Source organism: Nerophis ophidion, linkage group LG26, assembly GCF_033978795.1.
Source record: "Nerophis ophidion isolate RoL-2023_Sa linkage group LG26, RoL_Noph_v1.0, whole genome shotgun sequence".
Taxonomy (NCBI): domain Eukaryota; kingdom Metazoa; phylum Chordata; class Actinopteri; order Syngnathiformes; family Syngnathidae; genus Nerophis; species Nerophis ophidion.
In genome coordinates this window covers 6,166,943-6,183,310 of record NC_084636.1, presented here as the reverse complement: position 1 = coordinate 6,183,310, position 16,368 = coordinate 6,166,943, and the positions used below count along the sequence as shown (strand labels likewise).

The 16,368-nt window shown below is 36.8% G+C and overlaps 1 protein-coding gene across 10 annotated transcripts in view; it reads left to right on the top strand.

The window, feature by feature from the left end:
• Positions 1–16,368, top strand: part of kif1aa (kinesin family member 1Aa) — a 132,893-nt gene that overhangs the window by 100,193 nt on the left and 16,332 nt on the right. For 7 of the 10 annotated variants that reach the window (XM_061887869.1, XM_061887865.1, XM_061887873.1 and 4 more), the window contains 5 exons: positions 863–889; positions 8,752–8,866; positions 9,941–10,074; positions 14,642–14,703; positions 14,775–14,920. In XM_061887869.1, the coding sequence (XP_061743853.1) occupies positions 863–889; positions 8,752–8,866; positions 9,941–10,074; positions 14,642–14,703; positions 14,775–14,920 (484 nt within the window). The remainder of the gene's footprint in view (positions 1–862; positions 890–8,751; positions 8,867–9,940; positions 10,075–14,641; positions 14,704–14,774; positions 14,921–16,368) is intronic. The other 3 variants (XM_061887872.1, XM_061887871.1, XM_061887866.1) reach the window with 1 other exon arrangement.

Below are 16,368 nucleotides of genomic sequence, written 5' to 3'. Positions count from 1 at the left end.
TCATGAGGGGTTCCCTCAATCATCAGGAGATCTCCTGATGATTGAGGGAATCCCTCATGAAACAGTTCTGTAGAGATGAAGTAGTCTTGTGATTTTTCATGAGGGGTTCCCTCAATCATCAGGAGATCTCCTGATGATTGAGGGAATCCCTCATGAAACAGTTCTGTAGAGATGAAGTAGTCTTGTGATTTTTCCCACACCTACATATATATATATATATATATATCCATCCATCCATTTTCTACCGCTTATTCCCTTTTGGGGTCGCGGGGGGGCGCTGGCACCTATCTCAGCTACAATCGGGCGGAAGGCGGGGTACACCCTGGACAAGTCGCCACCTCATCGCAGATATATATATATATATATATATATATATATATATATACATATGTAGTAACAGACAACTTCATAATATGTAATACGTACAATATTTACCTTATTTTGGTCATTTTAATCATTTCCCACACACACATTCCAACTTACCTTACGTCTCTCCAGATTAGTGGAAGTCGTCTTCTTCACATTTCTTTTTCAATTGCTCCATAGTGGAAAGTGAGGATGATCCCTGGCAGATTACTAGAATGACTTGGTGCACCTTCACCTGCATGACTTCATGTCTATTTGTAATATTTTTCCCTCATTCCGTTGCTTGGCTATTGCTCCTAAAATAAAATAAAAATGTTTGGAGTATAAGTCCACCAGCTGCTGTTCAGTGGTCCTCCTGGACTCCCTTCAAGCAGGTCCTGTGCCCGACCCGGGAAATAAGACATGAAGTACAAATGGCTGTTTCTCTCCCTCCAGTTCGCTAATGGAATGTTCTTTCCTTTTCCTGTTGTTTTTGTCCCACATGTGCTTTTTACAGACAGTTTCTTGATTCGGACATGCCTAGGTATCTTCTTTTGTGTCATCCTCTTCATCCCCTCCTCCTGCCCTATGTTCATTCTGTCTCTGTGTGTGGTTGAAGCTCTCCTCCTCGGTCTGCATGGCTCGCTTGGCTTTCATCACAACCTTCCTAAGCCTGTCCTACGTTTATGTTGAAAAAGTTGTTCTACGTCAGGTGTAGAGAGACCATGTTCGCCAACAAACCCAGTCTTTAGGTGAACGTTGAGAACCGATTCGCGATTGTGAGCCATTCCTTTATTTAAGCCGCACCCAACAAATTTCTTGAAGTTTGTGTCATGTCTGTTGATCATGTTTTTGTTTGGCCATGTGCCGTTTGTTTTTTGGACACTCAGTTCCTGTTTTTGCACTTCCTTGTTTGTTTTGTTTCCATGACTACCCATTAGTTTCCACCTGTCCTTATTTCACGCACCTGTCTCACGTTTTGCACTCGCACACCTGTCACTAATCACCACAGCATTATTTAAACCTGTAGCTGCCAGGTAGTCAGCCTGGCGATTTACCTTTACCCACGTCATGCCATGTTACCTCTGTCACTCATGCCGATCTATAGTTCTGCTTCTTGTCATGCCACGTAAGTTTTGTTTATTAATGCCACAGTTAGTGTCTTTTGTTTTTTTATCCATAGTTCTGCATTTGTGCTAGTCTTTTATTATCATTAGTCAAGTTTGTTCTCCGCCATTGTGCGCGCCTTTTGTCTGCCTTTTTTGTAGTTATAGTGTTAAAATAAAATATGTACTTACATTCACGCCTTGCCCGCGCCAACTTTTTTTTGCCTTCCGGGAAAACAACCATCACAGCCCAGGTTTTGACAGAATAAACAAAACTTACGTGGCATGAAAAGAAGCAAAACTATGGATCGGCCTGAGTGACAGAGGTAGCATGGCATGCAGTGAGTAGAGGTAGCATGGCATGACGTGGGTAAAGGTAAAGATGCCAGTCTGACTACCTGGCAACTACAGGTTTAAATAATGCTGTGGTGATTAGTGACAGGTTTGCGAGTGCAAAACGTGAGACAGGTGCGTGACATAAGGACAGGTGAAAACTAATGGGTAGTCATGGAAACAAAACAAACAAGGAAGTGCAAAAACAGGAACTGGGTGTCTAAAAACCAAACAGCACATGGCCAAACAAAACATGATCAACAGACATGACAGTTTGCTCTTTTATGGATTCATTATGGCTCGACTGAACATGTGAGCAAATATGCTGGGTCAAAAGTATACATTTAGCGTATTGCTTACATGTCCCTTGGCAAGTTTCACTGCAATAAGGCGCTTTTGGTAGCCATCCACAAGCTTCTGCTCGAATTTTTGACCACTCCTCTTGACAAAATTGGTGGAGTTCAGCTAAATGACACCATATGGACAAATATAAGACATTCTGGAGGAAAGTTCTGTGGTCGGATGAAACAAAAATGGAGCTGTTTGGCCACAATGCCCAGCAATATGTTTGGAGGAGAACAGGTGAGGCAATTAATCAAAGGCACACCACACCTACCGTTAAGCATGGTGGTGGAACTATTATGCACTGGGCCTGTTTTGCTGCCAATGGAACTGGTGCTTTACAGAGAGTAATAAGACAATGAAAAAGGAGGATTACCTCCAAATTCTTCAGGACGAGCTTGGAGGTTGGGTCTCGGGCGCAGTTGGGTGTTCCAACAGGACAATGACCCCAAACACACGTCAAAAGTGGTAATGGAATGGATAAAATCAGGCTAGAATGAAGGTCTTAGAATGGCCTTCCCAAAGTCCTGACTTAAACGTGTGGACAATGCTGAAGAAACAAGTTCATGTCAGGAAACCAACACATTTAGCTGAACTGCACCAGTTTTGTCAAGAGGAGTGGTCAAAAATTCAAGCAGAAGCTTGTGGATGGCTACCAAAAATCGCCTTATTGCAGTGAAACTTGCCAAGGGACATGTAAGCAAATGTTAACATTGCTGTACGTCTACTTTTGACCCAGCACATTTTCAGTAGAGCCATAATAAATTCATAAAAGAAGCAAACGTCATGAATGTTTTTTTGTGACCAACAAGCATGTGCTCCAATCACTACATCAAAAAAAAATAGGAGTTGTAGAAATTATTGGAAACTCAAGACAACCATGACATTATGTTCTTTAAAAGTTTATGTCAACTTTTGCAAATGTGTATTTATATTATTTGTTTCCAAACGGTGCCTGTAACACGGCAGTAAAACGGTGGCTCAAACAAAACAGAAGTCATGGTCGTGGACCCACTAGCTGCAGAGGCTTGTTCTCCAATCAGCTAAACAGACTTTTGGTGCGTTTACTGAACTGAAACAATACAAAAAGAAGTTACTAATACCAACCCTTTTAAACGTGTTAGCATATTAGCTATCGCTAATGACGCCAGCTTGAGTACATTACGAAAGCATTTACAAATATGCATGAAAACACTCCTGCAGACATCACACATGGGACATGTAAAACTTACAAACGTTTAGTAAGTAAGAATGGTTTTAGTTATATTGTAAAACTTACAAACTTTTAGTGAGTAGGAATTGTTTTAGTTCTATTGTAAAACCTATAAACGTTTAGTAAGTATGAATTGTTTTAGTCATATTTTAAAACTTACAAACGTTTAGTGAGTACGAATTGTTTTAGTTCTATTGTAAAACTTACAAACGTTTAGTGAGTATGAATTGTTTTAGTTCTATTGTAAAACTTTCAAACGTTTAGTGAGTAAGAATGGGTTTTAGTTCTATTGTAAACCTTACAAACGTTTAGTGAGTACGAATTGTTTTAGTTCTATTGTGAAACTTACAAACATTTAGTGAGTACTGATTGTTTTAGTTCTATTGTAAAACTTACAAACATTTAGTGAGTAAGAATGGTTGTAGTTCAATTGTAAAACTTACAAACCTTTAGTGAGTACGAATTGTTTTAGTTCTATTGTAAAACTTACAAACGTTTAGTGAGTACGAAAGGTTTTAGTTCTATTGTGGAAACTTACAAACGTTTAATTAGTACGAATTGTTTTAGTTTTATTGTGAAACTTACAAACGTTTAGTGAGTATGAATTGTTTGTTTTATTATAAAACTTTCAAATGTTTAGTGAGTACGAATTGTTTTAGTTCTATTGTGAAACTTACAAGCGTTAAGTGAGTACGAATGGCTTTAGTTCTATTGTAAAACTTTCAAACGTTTAGTGAGAAAGAATGGTTTTAGTTCTATTGTGAAACTTACAAACGTTTCGTGAGTATTTATTGTTTTAGTTCTATTGTAAAAACTTTCAAACATTTAGTGAGTAAGAATGGTTTTAGTTCTATTGTAAAAGTTACAAACGTTTAGTGAATATGAATTGTTTTAGTTCTATTGTAAAACTTACAAACGTTTAGTGAGTACGAAAGGTTTTAGTTCTATTGTGGAAACATACAAACGTTTAGTAAGTACAAATTGTTTTAGTTCTATTGTGAAACTCACAAACATTTAGTGAGTACGAATTGTTTTAGTTCTATTGTAAAACTTACAAACGTTTAGTGAGTACGAATGGTTTTAGTTCTATTGTAAAACTTACATGCGTTTAGTGAGTAGGAATTGTTTTAGTTTAATTTAAAACTTACAAACGTGTAGTGAGTAAGAATGGTTTTAATTCTATTGTAAAACTTACATGCATTTAGTGAGTACAAATTGTTTCAGATCTATTGTAAAACTTTCAAACGTTTAGTGAGTACAAATTGTTTTAGTTTTATTGTAAAACTTACAAACGTTTAGTGAGTACGAATTGTTTTAGTTCTATTGTAAAACTTACAAACGTTTAGTGAGTATGAATTGTTTTAGTTCTATTGTAAAACTTTCAAACGTTTAGTGAGTAAGAATGGGTTTTAGTTCTATTGTAAACCCTACAAACGTTTAGTGAGTACGAATTATTTTAGTTCTATTGTGAAACTTACAAACGTTTAGTGAGTACTGATTGTTTTAGTTCTATTGTAAAACTTACAAACATTTAGTGAGTAAGAATGGTTTTAGTTCTTTTGTAAAACTTAAAAACGTTTAGTGAGTACGAATTGTTTTAGTTCTATTGTAAAACTTACAAACGTTTAGTGAGTATGAAAGGTTTTAGTTCTATTGTGGAAACTTACAAACGTTTAGTTAGTACGAATTGTTTTAGTTCTATTGTGAAACTTACAAACGTTTAGTGAGTACGAATTGTTTTAGTTCTATTGTAAAACTTACAAACGTTTAGTGAGTATGAATGGTTTTAGTTGTATTTTAAAACTTACAAACGTTTAGTGAGTACGAATTGTTTTAGTTCTATTGTGAAACTTACAAGCATTTAGTGAGTACGAATGGTTTTAGTTCTATTGTAAAACTTACAAACGTTTAGCGAGTACGAATTGTTGTAGTTCTATTGTAAAACTTACAAACGTTTAGTGAGTAGGAATTGTTTTAGTTCTATTGTAAAACTTACAAATGTTTAGTGAGTACGAATGGTTTTAGTTCTATTGTAAAACTTACATGCGTTTAGTGAGTAGGAATTGTTTTAGTTCTATTATAAAACATACAAACGTTCAGTGAGTACGAATTGTTTTAGTTCTATTGTAAAACTTACAAACGTTTAGTGAGTAGGAATTGTTTTAGTTCTATTGTAAAAATTACAAACGTTTAGTGAGTAGGAATTGTTTTAGTTCTATTGTAAAAATTACAAACGTTTAGTGAGTACGAATTGTTTTAGTTCTATTGTAAAACTTTAGAACGTTAAGTGAGTAAAAAATGGTGTTAGTTCTATTGTAAAACTTTCAAACGTTTAGTGAGTACGAATTGTTTTAGTTTTATTGTAAAACCTACAAGCGTTCAGTAAGAATTGTTTTAGATCTATTGTTAAATTTACAAAAGTTGCTTGGAGCAATGTATGAAGAACCTGTACGAGTAAAAACGCTACACACAAATCATTGCGGTTCAAGGAAGGAAGGGGGGAAGTACATTTTTCAACTTGCAGTACCTCCAATGAGCCAACTCGTCCAAAAGAGGGCGCCTTAGCACAAACAATAAGGCCCCGTTTTAGCGTCTCTCTCTGTTTTCTATTAACGATGTGTGTGGAATATTAGTCGTTAGCCAAGAAAAATCCATAATTTAGCTGCACTGTTTTATAAGCATGGGAAGAAAGTATACAGTCATTTCTATTAATTTATTTTGACTGACTTTTCTGGTTCATTTTTGTGATATAGTGTATTCCTTTTTTATTTACGTCCTAATATTTATTACAGTTGTATTTATATTTTTTATAAGTACATTTTATTCTTACGTATTATTTCTGTACTTTTTTCCCCTTTACTGTTGAAAGTTTCAATGCTACAAAGTTTGTTTATGTTTTTCAATCCATTTTATTTGTATAGCACATTTAAACAACAGAAATGTTTCCAAAGTGCTGCACAACAATATTAAAAACAATATTCAAATATTATTCTACACATCATACACAGGGGAGTTTTACAACCCTTCTGGTTGGTAAGATCAAAGACAACTTTTGTCCTCACGGAAACACACAATTTGTGATAATTTAGACACAATTATTCTGGGACACCCAAAAGTGAAACTTGGCCGCACCCATTACATTTTAGAAGAATATTTATTTTTCCATATATTATGCTGGCAATATTTGTAAGTTTCACTTACTAAGATGTATGTAGGAGTGTGTGAATGGGGGAGTGGCCTGCGGGTCTGCAGCGAGGCGGGGTGTGCCAGGACCCGGCCTCTAAGTCAGCGACAGGTGCGTAGAAGGCCCACTTGGGCCTTGTTATCTAATCACCTGTAAGCCGCAGATACATACGTTGTGAAATTACTTATTTACACAGAAATATCTTATAAATGTTTCCAGACGGGGTCTGTAACAAGGCAGTAAAACGGCTGATCAGTGAACAGAAGTTATCGTATATGCGCAAGCTAGGTCTCCAATCAGCTAAACAGACTCATTAACTCCACTGTGACGTTTTGGTGAATTTACTGAGGAATTTGTGAAAGTGACACAATACAAAAATAATGCCATTGTAAGTTAATAATACTAGCGCGCACGCTCGTAAACGGGTTAACATATTAGCTAATGCCAGCTTCATTACGTTACCGTAGCATGGACAAATATGCACGAAAACACTCTGTGGAGGGGGGTGTGGCCTGCGGGGTGTGCTAGGACTGTCCTCGAAGTCAGCGACAGGTGCGGGGATGGCCCACCTGGGCCTTGTTATCTAATGACCCGTCGCTCTGTACAAGCAGCAACCGGGAGGAGAGACGCTGTTGGAGCTGGGGGGAGAGCGAGAGCACGACGAACATTCACAAAAAGGCGATTGCCGAAAAGCACTTGTTTGGAAAATTAGAACAATGAAACGGGCTCGCCTAGAAATGCTTGGTGGACTGTAGGACCCACTGTAAGGCAGGCCTAAAATCGGCTCAAAGACAGTTTTATTCTCCCAAACAAGTCTCTTAGTGCTTTTCAGCAATCGTCCTTTTGTGAATGTTCGTCGTGCGCTCGCTTTACCCCCGGCTCCAACCACGTCTCTCCTCCCGGGTGCTGCTTATACAGAGCGACGGGTGATTAGATAACAAGGCCCAGGTGGGCCATCTACTCACCTGTCGCTGACTTGGAGGCCGGGTCCTGGCACACACCGCCTCGCTGCAGGCCCGCAGGCCACTCCCCCCTCCACACTTCTACAGACATCTTAGTAAGTGAAACTTACCAACGTTGCCAGCAGAAACACCCTGGAAGGGTTTCTACTTTCGCTTTGAGACAAAACGGGAAATACATTTTCAACTGGTCCAAAATATGGCGCCATAGCACAAACAATAACACAGCATTTCAGCACTCTGGTTGGCTTTAATGGAAACTATTATTTTATGGCAATAAGCGGACAAAAGTCTATATATTAGCCACCCGGTCCAAAGTGTAGGAGAAGACTGCAGTCTGTTACTTTTGCAAGGCACTGTATTTGATAGGGAAATAAGTCATTTGCAAGGTTAGTGTTAAAATGATTATTTTCTAAATGATCACAAAAAACTTTGTATTACATTGTTTTCCTGACAAGCCAAAAGGCGGTCTTAGAAAACCAACCAAGAAAAAGGCTCGTAAAACTCCACTGGGACTTCCAAGCGGACAGATGGCAGGATCTGCCCAACTTTCAGAAGAACTCTTTTGAAGTATTTTACTAACTCTTTTTGAACTATTTTATGGGAGTCTCTTTGAACTATTTTATAGAACTCTCTTAGAACTATTTTATGGAACACTTTTTGAACTATTTTTTGGGGCTCTCTTTGAACTATTTTATGGAACTCTCTTTGAACTATTTTATGGAACTCTTTTTGAACTATTTGAAAAACTCTCTTCGAACTGTTCGGTTACCGAAGGCAACGACCCACTTCCCTCAGGAAGCAGCTGTGGGAAGGAGGGGGGAGAAAGTCAAATACAGGAGTACAATCTTAGGACAGAGCGTGGTGCAGGACTGTACAGAGAGTACAGTGGCCATGTCTCTCCTCAGATCTGAGTCCAAATTTAATTCTGTCTCTGTTGGATTCTTTGCCTTTTGTCTTGTTTAATAGATGTCATCAGTGTTGGAACCTGACAGTCAGCACATTCCAAAAAGTATATACAAGTTTTCTGACTTGATGTCGAAAAAAACCTGGGTTGAAGTGTGGCGTCCATGGTTTTGCACCCGTCTATTTCCCATCTCTTCTTCCTCCTCACAGTTTCTCCCTTAAACTTGACCATAGGTAGTCCACTTGTGCTCACCTTCCTGTCTGCCGCTTGTCCTGTCCGCATGTTGCCAAAGTCCTCCTTTCTCGGCATGGTGACCTTGTGTTCCCCTGACCTCATTCACTTGTCTCCACCTGGATCCTCAGGACCTTCTACCGCTTTGAGACGGCCTGGGACAGCTCCATGCACAACTCCTTGCTCCTCAACCGGGTGACGCCGGGCGGGGAGAAGATCTACATGACGCTGTCTGCCTACTTGGAGGTACTTGAACTCACAATCCTGGTCAAAATTTTCCAATCATTTCTACAACTTTTGAATTGAATTGAGAATGCCAGTCAGCAGTGTTCGAACGCTGATTAAGAAGTGTAAAATGAGGGATTCAGATAGACCAGCAAAGATTTCAGCCACAACTGACAGGAAAGTTGTTGGGAGATGCAAAGAAAAATCCACAAATAACTTCAGCTGAAATACCGGACTCTCTGACAAATTGTGGAGGCACTTGAAGAAAAATGGGCTGCGTGGTCGAGTTGCCAGAAAAAAGCCATTTCTGTGCAATTGTCACAAAGTATCCCGCTTACATTGTGCCAAACAGCACAGAGACGGGCCTCAAAACTTCTGGAACAAAGTCATTTGGAGTGATAAAACCAAAATTGAACTTTTTGGCCACTCGACCATTTTCTTCCTTAAATTCTCCCAGGGTATGTAAACTTATGAGCACAACTGTAACTTAGAAATGGGCCCAGAGAAGTCAGCAGGTGTCAATCATAATCACTCACATGGAGTTAAGAGGCCATGCCATGAAGCTAATTGGACCTGATTGTAACTTTGATAATGATGATGTAAGTTGCTGTATGTATACTTTTGACCCAGCAGATTTGCTCACATTTTTAGTAGACCCATAATAAATTCATAAAAGAAGCAAACTTCATGAATGTTTTTTGTAACCAACAAGTATGTGCGCCAATCACTCTATCACAAAAAATAAGAGTTGTAGAAATAATTGGACACTCAAGATAGCCATGATATTATGTTCTTTACAGGTGTATGTAAACTTTTGACCGCGACTTATATATATACAGTATAGGAAAGTTTGGGCTTCCCTGCTTAGGCTGCTGCCCCCGCGACCCGACCTTGGATAAGCGGAAGAAGATGGATATATATATATATATATATATATATATATATATATATATATATATAAATATCTTTGCATTAGGATTTATCTGAACGGACAGACGCTTACTTGTGTTTCTGAAACATGGACTCACAGCTCTTGTGACCGGTGTTCATATGGTGGGTGCGCGTGAATGGATAAACCCTGCTTTTGTGCTGCAGATGGAGAGGTGCACCCAGCCGGCCGTCATCACCAAAGACATCTGCATGCTCTTCTACTCTCGCGACACCAAGCTCTCGTCCTCTCGCTCCATACGCAACCTTTTTGGCACAGGAAGTCTGAGAGCGGCAGACGGGTGACTTTGAACACTTTTATCACTTTCATCACTTTTATCACTTTCATCACTTTAATCACACTGCTCACTTTGTTCACTTTGTTCACTGTGTTCACTTTGATCACTTTTATCACTTGTATCACTTTTAGCGCTTTTATCACTTTCATTACTTTTATCACTTTAATCACGCTGCTCACTTTGTTCACTTTGATCACTTTGATCAATTTGATCACTTTCATTGCGTTTATCATTTGTATCACTTTTGTCACTTTGATCACTTTTATCGCTTTTACCATTTTTATCACTTTTATCACTAGTAGCACTTGTAGCTCTTGCAGCACTTTTATCACTTTCATCACTTTCATCACTTCCATCACTTTTATCACTTGTATCACTTTTAGCGCTTTTATCAGTTTCATTACTTTTATCACTTTAATCACGCTGCTCACTTTGTTCACTTTGATCACTTTTATCACTTGGATCAATTTAATCACTTTGATCACTTTCATCGCTTTTATCATTTGTATCACTTTTGTCACTTTTATTGCTTTTATCACTTTTATCATTTTTATCACTTTTATCACTTGTAGCACTTGTAGCTCTTGCAGCACTTTTATCACTTTTATCACTTTCATCGCTTTTATCACTTTTATCACTTTTATCACTTTTATCACTTTCATCGCTTTTATCACTTTTATCGCTTTTATCATTTGTATCACTTTTATCATTTTTATGTGGGTTCTTCCGAGGATGTTGTAGTATTAATGGTTTGTGCAGTCCTTTGAGACATTTGTGATTTAGGGCTATATAAATAAACATTGATTGATCAATTGATTGATTGATTGATTGATCATCACTTTTATCATTTTTATCACTTTAATCACTTTTATACCTTTCATCACCTTTAGCACTGTTATCAGTTTGATTACCTTTAACATTTTGATCACTTTTATCAGTTCGATCACTTTTAACACTTTTATCAGCTTGTATCAATCAATCAATGATTATTCATATAGCCCTAAATCACTAGTGTCTCAAAGGGCTGTACAAACCACAACAACATCCTCGGGTTGTATCACTTTCATCACTTTTATCACTGTTATCGGTTTGATCACTTTTATCACTTTGATCACTTATCACTTTTATCAATTTGATCACTTTTATAATTTTTATCAGTTTGATCACTTTTATCAGATTGTATCTTTTTATCGCTTATCAGTTTTAACAGTTTCATCAGTTTTATCCCTTTTATCAGTTCGATCACTGTTAATACTTGTATCACTTTTCTCAGCTTTAATCACTTTTAACACTTTGATCACTGTTATCAGTTTTATCACTTTTAACGCTTGTATCAGCTTTTATCACTTTTATCAGTTTGATCACTTTCATCAGTTTCTACAGTTTTAACAGTTTCAACACTTGTGTCACTTTTATCACTGTTATCAGTTTTATCACTTTTATCAGTTTGATCGCTTTCATCAGTTTCAACAGTTTTATCACTTTTATCAGTTTGATCACTGTTAACACTTTTATCAGCTTTTATCACTTTTAACACTTTTCTCATTGTCATCCCATTGGGTTGAGTTTTTTCTTGCCCTGATGTGGGATCTGAGCCGAGGATGTCGTTGTGGCTTGTGCAGCCCTTTGAGACACTTGTGATTTAGGGCTGTATAAGTAAACTTTGATTGATTGATTGATTGATTATCACTTTTATCAGCTTTTATCAATTCGATCACTTTTATCAGTTTGATCACTTTCATCAGTTAGATCACGTTATCACTTTTATCAGCTTTTATCAGTTTTATCACTTTGATCACTTATCACTTTTATCAATTTGATCACTTTTAACACTTTTATCAGTTTGATCACTTTGATCAGCGTGTATCTTTTTATCACTTATCAGTTTCATCAGTTTTAACAGTTTCATCAGTTTTATCGCTTTGATCACTTTTAACACTTTTATCACTTTTATTAGCTTGTATCTTTTTATCACTTATCAGTTGTATCACTTTGATCACTTTTATCAGTTGTATCACTGTTAATACTTTCATTACTTTTCTCAGCTTCAATCACTTTTATAATTTTTATCACTTTGATCACTGTTATCAGTTTTATCACTTTTAACGCTTGTATCATCTTTTATCACTTTTATCAGTTTGATCACTTTTATCAGTTTGATCACGTTATCACTTTTATCAGCCTTTATCAGTTTTATCACTTTGATCACCTATCACTTTGATCAATTTGATCACTTTTAACACTTTTGTCAGTTTGATCACTTTTATCAGCGTGTATCTTTTTATCACTTGTCAGTTTCATCAGTTTTAACAGTTTCATCAGTTTTATTGCTTTGATCACTAATGACTTTTATCAATTTGATCACTTTTAACACTTTTATCACTTTTATTAGCTTGTATCTTTTTATCACTTAGCAGTTTTATCACTTTGATCACTTTCATCAGTTGTATCACTGTTAATACTTTTATTACTTTTTTCAGCTTCAATCACTTTTATCACTTTGATCACTGTTATCAGTTTTATCACTTTTAACACTTGTATCATCTTTTATCAGTTTGATCACTTTCAACAGTTTCAACGGTTTTATCACTTTTATCAGTTTGATCACTGTTAACACTTTTATCAGCTTTTATCTCTTTTAACACTTTTCTCATTGTCATCCCATTGGTTTGAGTTTTTTCTTGCCCTGATGTGGGATCTGAGCCGAGGATGTCATTGTGGCTTGTGCAGCCCTTAGAGACACTTATGATTTAGGGCTGTATAAGTAAACTTTGACTGATTGATTGATTATCACATTTATCAGCTTTTATCAGTTTGATCACTTTCATCAGTTTGATCACTTTATCACTTTTGTCAGCTTTTATCAGTTGTATCACTTTGATCACTTATCACTTTTATCAATTTGATCGCTTTTAACACTTTTATGAGTTTGATCACTTTTATCAGCGTGTATCTTTTTATCACTTATCAGTTTCATCAGTTTTAACAGTTTCATCAGTTTTATCGCTTTGATCACTTATCACTTTTATCAATTAGATCACTTTTAACACTTTTATCCTTTTTATCAGTTTGATCATTTTTATCAGCTTGTATCTTTTTATCACTTATCAGTTTCATCACTTTCATTACTTTTATCAGTTTGATCACTGTTAATGCTTTTATCACTTTTCTCAGCTTCAATCACTTTTATAATTTTTATCACTTTTATCACTTTCATCACTGTTATCAGTTTTATCACTTTTAACGCTTGTATCATCTTTTATCACTTTTATCAGTTTGATCAGTTTCAACAGTTATATCACTTTTATCAGTTTGATCACTGTTAACACTTTTATCAGCTTTTATCACTTTTAACACTTTTCTCATTGTCATCCCATTGGGTTGAGTTTTTTCTTGCCCTGATGTGGGATCTGAGCCGAGGATGTCGTTGTGGCTTGTGCAGCCCTTTGAGACACTTGTGATTTAGGGCTGTATAAGTAAACTTTGACTGATAGATTGATCATCACATTTATCAGCTTTTATCAGTTCGATCACTTTTATCAGTTTGATCCCTTTCATCAGATTGATCACTTTATCACTTTTATCAGCTTTTATCAGTTTCATCAGTTTTATCACTTTGACCACTTATCACTTTTAACACTTTTATCATTTTCATCAGTTTGATCACTTTTATCACCGTTTATCTTTTTATAACTTATCAGTTTCATCAGTTGTAACAGTTTCATCAGTTTTATCACTTTTATCAATTTGATCACTTATCATTTTTAACACTTTTATCATTTTTATCAGTTTGATCACTTTTATCAGCGTGTATCTTTTTTATCACTTATCAGTTTCATCAGTTTTAACAGTTTCATCAGTTTTATCACTTTTGTCAATTTGATCACTTTTAACACTTTTATCAGTTTGATCACTTTTATCAGCGTTATCTTTTTATCACTTATCAGTTTTAACAGTTTCATCAGTTTTATCGCTTTGATCACTTATCAGCTTCATCGATTTGATCACTTTTAACAATTGTATCATTTTTATCAGTTTGATCACTTTTATCAGCTTGTATCTTTTTATCACTTATCAGTTTCATCAGTTTTATCACTTTGATCGCTTTTATCAGTTTGATCACTGTTAATACTTGTATCACTTTTCTCAGCTTCAATCACTTTTATCATTTTTATCACTTTGATCACTGTTATCAGTTTTATCACTTTTAACGCTTGTATCTTTTATCAGTTTGATCACTGTTAACACTTTTATCACTTTTAACACTTTTCTCATTGTCATCCCATTGGTTTGAGTTTTTTCTTGCCCTGATGTGGAATCTGAGCCGAGGACATCATTGTGGCTTGTGCAGCCCTTTGAGACACTTGTGATTTAGGGCTATAAAAGTAAACTTTGACTGACTGATTGATTGATTATCACTTTTATCAGTTCGATCACTTTTATCAGTTCGATCACTTTCATCAGTTTGATCACTTTATCAGTTTTAACAGTTTCATCAGTTTTAGCCCTTTTATCACTTTTGTCATCGTGTTGCATCCTGGCCTCCACTTGACAACTTCTTCTCCTGCAGGAACCGTGTCAGCGGCGTGTACGAGGTCAGCTTGTGCAACCTGGCCGACGCAGGAAGTCCAGGTAAGAGTCCAGGTTACAGGCGCCCTGCTGGAACGTTGCTTCAATCTAAGACCCCCCCCCCCCCCCGGCAGGCATGCAGCGGCGACGCAGGCGGGTGCTGGACACCTCGGTGGCGTACGTGCGCGGAGAGGAGAACCTGGCCGGGTGGAGGCCTCGCAGCGACAGCCTGATCCTGGAGCACCAGTGGGAGCTGGAGAAACTCAGCCTGCTTCAAGACGTGAGCAGCACACAAACACAGCGGGGGGATGGGGGGGGTACTCAAAATGCTATTTAAAAAAAAAACACCAACAAGTGGAATAAAAGAGCAAACAGGTGAACTTGAACAAGAGCAAGTTGCAATGTTTACTTTATACTGACTGTTTTTTTCTGTAAAACTGTCATTGCAACCAAAATAATCAGTGTTGCTGCAATTTCTTCACATCAAATATTCTGTTTTGAAATGTTTTTTGGGGACAATATTGCATATCTTGTGTTTGCCATATAACAAACAAAAGTTTTATGTGACAAAAACATGCAACACTAACAACCAAAGACTATAAAAATGGGAGCCATTACCTCCCTGCTTGGCACTCCGCATCAAGGGTTGAAATTGGGGGTTAAATCACCAAAAATGATTCCCGGGCGCGGCCACCGCTGCTGCTCACTGCTCCCCTCACCTCCCAGGAGGTGGTCAAGGGTGATGGGTCAGATTCAGAGAATAATTTCACCACTCCTAGTGTGTGTGTGACAATCATTGGTACTTTAACTTTAAATTATAAATAACGGATAGATCTGATCTAGAGCCCAGGTGTCAAACTGGAGGCCCTCAGGCCAGATGTGGCCCTCACATTAATTAATGTGGCCCACAAAAGCCTGCAAAAAAATATGTGTGTATAAAAGTCTTCATTTTTCGAACTAAATTCAATCTGTTCTTTCAATGTTGATGGACAAAAAATATATTTTAAAGGTTGTTAAATGTTCATGCCATATATTATTATTTACTGTATTGCCAAACTGTTTTTCTAAAGATAAAAAAAAATAGTTAAATATCTGTTTGTCACCTTTACTTAAGATTTCAAAGCGAGTTAACCATTCATTTGTTCATCAAAACAAGAATCAAATGCATTGACCGTAGAGATGTCCGATAATGGCTTTTTTGCCGATTTTCCGATATTGTCCAACTCTTAATTACAGATTCCGATATCAACCGACACCGATATATACAGTCGTGGAATCAACACATTATTATGCCTAATTTTGTTGTGATGCCCCGCTGGATGCATTTAACCAGTGGTCCCCAACCTTTTTGTAGCTGCGGACCGGTCAACGCTTGATAATTTGTCCCGTGGGGGGGGGGTTTCTTTCCCTTTGTCATGAAAAATGTAGGTTTTTTTGGGTGGGTGCACTAATTGTAAGTGTATCTTGTGTTTTTGATTTTGTTTTAATAAAAAAAATATATATATATATATATTTTTTTAATTAAAAATTATTAAAATTAATAAAAAATTCTTCTGCGGCCCAGTACCAATCGAGCCACGGCCCGGTGGTTGGGGACCATTGCATTAAACAATGTAACAAGGTTTTCCAAAATAAATCAACTCAAGTTATGGAAAAAAATGCCAACATGCCACTGTGAAGTGAATTATATTTATATAGCGCTTTTTCTCTAATGACTCAAAGCGCTTT